Source organism: Falco punctatus (genome assembly GCF_963210335.1).
Source record: "Falco punctatus genome assembly, contig: scaffold_201, whole genome shotgun sequence".
Lineage (NCBI taxonomy): Eukaryota > Metazoa > Chordata > Aves > Falconiformes > Falconidae > Falco > Falco punctatus.
In genome coordinates this window covers 48,804-54,904 of record NW_027660285.1, presented here as the reverse complement: position 1 = coordinate 54,904, position 6,101 = coordinate 48,804, and the positions used below count along the sequence as shown (strand labels likewise).

The following is a 6,101-nucleotide window of genomic DNA, read 5'->3' as shown; positions in this document are numbered from 1 at the left end:
AGCCCCCCCCCCCTTCACACCCCGAGGCAGCAGCTGCACAAAATCCACCTTTATTTAACAAATTAATAATTAAACAAAATAGGGCGGGGGGGCGCCCAGGGCCAGCCTAGGCCCCCCCAGCACCACAAGCAGTAACGGAGGAACGTCCAACCGTAGGGGTGGGGTGGGGGTGTGTGTCCACCGAGAGTCCGTATGTCCCGGGGCTGGGGGGGGGGGCTTATCTCCGTCTCAACCCACTTTGTGCCGTCCGTGCCCCGGGGGGGGGTCAGCACGCCCCGACGGCGCGGACCAGCAGCCCGAAGGCGGCGGCGGGCGGCCCCGAGCAGCGCCCGGGCGGTCCCGGGGGCAGCGGCGGCTCCTCCGCCTCCAGCCGCGCCCGTTTGCTCGGTACCGGCACCGGCCCGGCACCGGTGCAGCCGCTGCTCCGCCGCTTGCGCCCGGCGCGGGGGGGGCCGGGGGAGCCCGGCTCAGGCGGCGGTGGGGCGCGGGCGGCGCTCCGTGGATCCCGGGGGGGCAGCGGCGGAGGGTCGTGGTCCCGGATCGGGGTGGCCGGGGGGTGGTCCCGGTTCGTGGGGTCCATGTGGTCGGGAGGGTCCCACCGGTCCGCGGTGCTGCAGGGGTCCCAGACCGGTCGGCTGGGGGGCGTCCCTCGGTCTGGGGTCGGTCGGCTGGGGGGGTCCCACCGGTTCGCGGTGCTGGGGGGGTCCGGCGTCGATCGGCTGGGAGGGTCCCCCGGGTCCGCAGGCGGTTTGCTGTGGGGGTCCCACCGGTCCGGGACCGGTCGGCTGTGGGGGTCCCACGGGTTCGCGGTGCTGCGGGGATCCGCGATCGGTCGGCTCGGAGGGGTCCGTCGGTCCAGGGTCGGTCGGCTGGGGGGGACCCCCCAGTTCGCGGTGCTTCGGGGGTCCGGAGCCGGTCGGCTGGGGGGGTCCCCCGGGTCCGCAATCGGTCGGCTGGGGGGGGTCCCCCGGGTCCGCGGTGGTGCCGGGGTCCGGAACCGGCTGGCTCGGCGGGGTCCCTCGGTCCAGGACCGGTCGGCTGGGGGGGTCCCCCCGTTCCTGGGCACAGCGCGGGTCCCCCGTCGGGGGCTGCCCCCGGTGCGGGACGGGTGCCCCCCCCAGAGGGGTCCCGGTGCCGGGTCCCGGCTGCGCGGCCGCACGGGCGCTCAGGTAGCGGTGCCGGGCAGCCCGGACGAGCAGCGAGAGCTGGAGGCTCCGGTGCAGGCGGAGGCCACCGCGCTGCAGGCGGCACCGGTACAGCTTCCACACCGACACGGTGAGCAACCGCTGCGCCTCCTCCATGGCGGCCGGCGGCGGACGCAGCGGGGCCGCCCCCGGGGCTCTTATAGTCCCGCCGCCGCCTCCCCGCCCGCCCCCGCCCCCGCCCCGCATCCGGCCCCGCGGCGGCTCGGCCCAGCTCGGCGGCGCCGGGGTCGGAAATGCCCCTGGGGGGATGGGAGGGGGCTGCTGGGAGGAGGGGGGGCTGTACTGGGGAAGGGGGTCCCTGTGCCCCATACGGTGGGGGTCCCGGTGCCCCCCCCACGGGGTAAGGGGGTCCTGTGCACCCCCCCCCACCCCCGAGGATCGGGTCCCTGTGGCCCATGGGGTGGGGGTCCCGGTGACCCCCGCCGGGATCGTGTTCCTTTGCCCCTCTGGGTGACGGGGTCCCTGTGCCTCATGGGCTGGGGGTCCCGGTGCCCCTATACGGAGGGGGTCCCGGTGCCCCCCCCCGATGGGGTCCCTGTGCCCCCTCCCGCTGGAAAAGGGGTCCCTGTGCCCCATACGGTGGTGGTCCCGGTGCCCGCCCCCCCCCCCAGGATCGGCTCCCTGTGGCCCATGGCGTGAGGGTCCTGGGACCCCCCCCCCTCCTTCCCGCGCGCCGCCCCGCCCCGCCCCGTGAGGTAACCGCGCGCCGTTTCCATGACTATATTTGGGGCCCGTGACGCCTGGAAGGGGAAGGGGGGGGACGACGCTTCCGCCGGCCCAAATAAGGGCAGAGGCGGGGCGCGCCGGGAGGGAGGCCCCGCCCCCTCCGGCGCCTACGCGCGCCCCGTCCCTGCGGCTGCTCGTGCAGCGTCCTCGCACGAGCCTTGCACAAGCGCCGAGTCTCGCACGGGCGTTGCACGAGGACCAGGCCTTGCACGAGCCTTGCACGAGCACTGGGCTTTGCATGAGCTTTGCACGAGCACGGGGCCTTGCACAAGCACTAGGCCTCCATGTGTACCAGGCTTTGCACAAGCACTGGCCTTACGAGCGTTGCACGAGCACTGCACAAATATTTCACGTGCAGCAGCGCTGTGTGTTCACTGGGCGCTGCACAAGCACCGTGCATCGCACGCATACCCCCCCCCGTGCATGCACCAGCGCCTTGCACGAGTGCTGTGCCTTGCACATGCACTCCCCATGCATGCACCGTGCCTCGCGTGAGCGTTGCGCGTTGCACACACTACCTCTCTGCACACACCTTGCACAACCACCGTGCATTGCACGCCCTCCCCCCACATGCACCGGTGCCTTGCACACCCACCACCACCACACATCACCCCGTACCCCCATCCCCCGCTACCCCCGCTCCTCTCTGTGCAACACCCCTGTGCGACCCCACCCCTGCAGCGCTCCCCCCCCCCGGCCCAGGGGGCATTTGGGGAGGGGGGGGGGCGCCCCCCAGCAGGCATGAGGCGGGGGCTGTTACAAACCTCTGTGTTTTATTTATCATTATTAACATTTCTGCAGTCCCTCTCCGCTCTCGTACAGCAGTTCATGTGCAATTCTCCAGCGACTCGGGGGGGGCCGGGGGGGCACCGGGAACGGGCGTCTTGGCACTTCATAACACAGGACAGACACTGGCAGCCCCGGGGGGGGGGGTGGGGGGGTGGGTGGGTAAGGGGGGGTAAGCGCAAGCCCGGGGTGGGGGTCCATGCTGCCGAGACGCCGCCGCACGCTCCCCGCTTCTGTACAGCTTTTGGGGTGGAAAAAAAAACAACAACAAAAAAAAAAAAAAAAAAAAAGGGGGGGGGAAGGCCCCATCCCACTGAAATGGGGGGGGGGGGGGGAAGGGGAGGGAAGGGGAGGGGGCTGGGCTCACTGAGCGCCTGCAAAGCTGGGGAGGAGGATTGGGAGGACACGGTGGGGACCCCCCCGTTGGGCTGAGACCGGTGCAACTCATCACACAGGGAGTGGGGGGGAAACTGAGGCACGGGGAAAATGGGGGGGGGGTGTGAGGGGAGAAGGGGAAGAACCCAGGCGTCCGGGGTTGGGGGTGGAGTGAGAGGGGGCTGTGGGGGTCCCTGTGCCCCCCCCCGGCCGGGGTGGCGGTGGGGGGGCCGGGGCGGTTTGGCACGGAGCGGTGAGATAGTGGAGACGCGATCGGAGCCCGGGGGCCGGGCAGCGGGTAAGGCACTTGACCGAACGTCAGGAGACCTGTTGGGGGGGGGGGGGGGGGGGGCGGGGGGGCGGACGCCTGGGTTGCCTCCCAGCCCCTCCAGTTTGCACGGGGAGGGGCCACCAAACAGTGCCTCAGTTTCCCCCTTCAGGGCTTGGATAAAGCCGGTGCAAAGCCCTGGAGAGGGGAGGGGGGGGGGGCAGAGCCATGGCTGGGGGGGCGGAATGTTCCCCCCTTGACCCCCCCTGCAGAGGTGGGCTGCCAACCCGCACCCCCTCCCCACATCAGGCTGGCCAGGCCGCTGGGCCCACCCCTGCCCGGGGTGTCCCCGTGTCACCCCCCCAGCCCCTGGGATGCTAAAAGCCTTGTTGCAGCCGGCCAGGAGCCCCAGCAGCGGGGGGCTAACGAAGGCGGGGGGCTAACGAGGAGGAGCTGCTCGTGCAGCCTTCAACCCCATGGGGGGGTCCCATCCCCCACCCACGCCCCCAGCTGGCTGGGGGGGGGGGGGGGGGCACAGAGAGGGGACACCCCCTTTCTGATGGGGGGAGGAGGGGCTGGGCAGCACGGGGAGGGGACATGTGCCATCGCCTGGGGACAAACGCAGACGCCCAGAGAGATGCCGCCCCTGGGGAGGGGACGAGGGGGGGGGACACACAACACCTGGAGAGACATGAGGAGGGGGGACCTGGGAGGGGACACACACAGTCACCTGGAGAGACTCTGGCCCCGGGCGGGGGGGGACGCGGGGGACCTGGGGGACACATGCAGGCGCCGGGACAGACGCCGGGACTTTGTGGGGGGGGTGGGGGGGTGGGGGAAGACTGAGGCAAACGCGTGGGGTTGCCCAGAGAGATGCTGGTCCCTGGGCTGGGGGGGGGGGGGGACACACACACGGGACACAGGGGGGGGACACATGCGGTTGCCTGCAGAGACAGTGGCCCTGGGGAGGGGACACAGGGGACCCACGCGGGTGCCTGGAGAAACGTCACCTGGGGGGGGGGAGGGGGGAGGAGACGTGGAGGGCCCCAGAGACAACATTGGGGACCTGGGTGGGGTGGGGGGCCAGGAGAGACGCTGACGCCCCCGGGGAGGGGATACGGGACCTCGTCAACTCCTGCCGAAACGGCACGGAAGGAAAGCCCGAGCTGAGCGTGCCCCGGCCCCCCCGGCCCCCCCAGCCCCCTGAAACCGCTTGGGAGGGGGGGCAGGGGGGGGAGGAGGGGGCAGCCAGGCTGAGCTGAGCCACTGCCACCCCCTCCCCAAATCCTAAACCCCGTGGGGAGGGGACCGGACCCCACAGCCAGGGGCCCCACAGCGGCACGGTGCCCTCCCCGGCGGCTCCCCTGCCCCTGGGGGGTCCCTGCCCCAAGGGGGTGCCCGCCTGGAGTCGGGGAGGGGCGGGGGGGGGGGTCCCCTACACCCACACGGGCCCCTCCACGACCACAGGTCCCCCTACCCAGAGCAGGGGGAGGTCCCACCACCGACAGGGACCCTCACCCAGCCGCAGGGCCCTACCACAGGGGTTCCCTAATGCGGTCGGGGTCCCCGCACCGGCGGGGGTCCCCGGGGCAGGGGGGTGGGGGTCACTGCAGACCCTCCCCGGGGGCACCTGCCTCGCCCTCGTGGCCAGCGGCCTCAAAGGCCGGCTCGGGGCCCATGATGTCGGGCTCCAGCTTGCCGGTGTCGTTGATGAAGGAGGTGTAGGAGTCGCCCTCGGCCATCAGCAGCTTCAGCTTCGGGATCCAGCTCTTGCGCACGACGCGCCGGGCGTTGGTGCACATGTCGGCGGCGATGGCGTTCATCTCGCTCTCCTTGAAGTTGGGCGCGAAGTTCTGGCAGTAAACTGGGCGGGGAGGGACGACACGACGACACAGGGACACGGTGACACAGGTGAGAGGGGCAGCGCCGCAGGGGTCCTCTGTGCCGCCCGCCCGCCCCTGTCACCAGTGTCGCGGGAAGGGGTTTGGCTCAGGAACCTGAAGCTGCATCTGTCACTCCACTTTAGGTCTGTCCTGTCCCGGTCCCCGATTGTCACCTCTCTCCAGGGTCCCTTCAGCCCCGGGGTCCCCCCTGTTCCTGATCATCCCCTCTCTGGGGTCTGGGGTCCCCCCAGCCCCGAGGTCTGCCCTGTCTGTCCCCTACTGTCCCCTCTCTGGAGTCTGCCCTGTCTCCCACTGTCCCCTCTCTGGAGTCTGCCCTGTCCCCCACTGTCCCCTCTCTGGGGTGCCCCCAGCCCCGGGGTCTGCCCTGTCCCCTCTCTGGTGTCTCCCCTGTCCCCCATTTCCTGCCATCCCCTCCCTCGCTGGGGTCTCCCCTCTCCCCACGTACCCCCAGACCCAGTGGATCTCTCAACCCCAGGCTCCCCCTCATCCCTAGACCCCTCTGATTCTCTTTCCCTGGACCCCCCCCCAACACTCCCGTGCCCCCGCCCCCCCGTGTGTCCCCTGTCCCCCCGTGTGCCCCCACTCACACTTGACGGCGTGCAGGACCCGGCTGTCCAGCGGCTTTCGGCTGGGGTCATTGGTGGACGAGCGGATGCCCGTGCCGCAGCTGTTGGCCAGGGTGTTGCTGGCGAGGGGGCGAAGAAGAGGGGTGAGAATGTGGCTGTCCAGCCCCCCCCCGACCCTTGTGGGACCCCAAAACCGGGCAGGGGGAGAAGCCAGGCGCCCTGGCCCGACTCACCGGTCAAAGAAAGACGCCAGGAGCCGCCGCAGCAGGAC

At 71.3% G+C, this 6,101-nt stretch overlaps 2 protein-coding genes across 2 annotated transcripts in view; both read right to left on the bottom strand.

Annotated features, from left to right (window-relative positions):
• Window positions 1-34: 34 nt before the first annotated feature.
• On the bottom strand, window positions 35-1,508 carry LOC308057256 (uncharacterized protein). The gene has a single exon (XM_080411401.1). It carries the CDS (start codon window positions 1,389-1,391, stop codon window positions 468-470), a length of 924 nt encoding a protein of 307 aa, XP_080267527.1. The 5' UTR covers window positions 1,392-1,508; the 3' UTR covers window positions 35-467.
• Window positions 1,509-4,202: 2,694 nt separating this feature from the next.
• The window catches only part of LOC308057258 (nucleus accumbens-associated protein 1-like), a gene marked incomplete at its 5' end in the record, with an annotated part of 2,877 nt that continues 978 nt past the window's right edge, over window positions 4,203-6,101 (bottom strand). The window contains 3 exons of the mRNA XM_080411403.1: window positions 4,203-5,224; window positions 5,852-5,949; window positions 6,064-6,100. Coding sequence (XP_080267529.1) covers window positions 4,965-5,224; window positions 5,852-5,949; window positions 6,064-6,100 — 395 coding nt within the window. The 3' untranslated portion in view covers window positions 4,203-4,964. The remainder of the gene's footprint in view (window positions 5,225-5,851; window positions 5,950-6,063; window position 6,101) is intronic.

Excerpts from the sequence above, each read along its gene's own strand:
- LOC308057256 (XM_080411401.1), bottom strand. The coding sequence starts at position 1,391 with ATGCGGGGCGGGGGCGGGGGCGGGCGGGGAGGCGGCGGCGGGACTATA.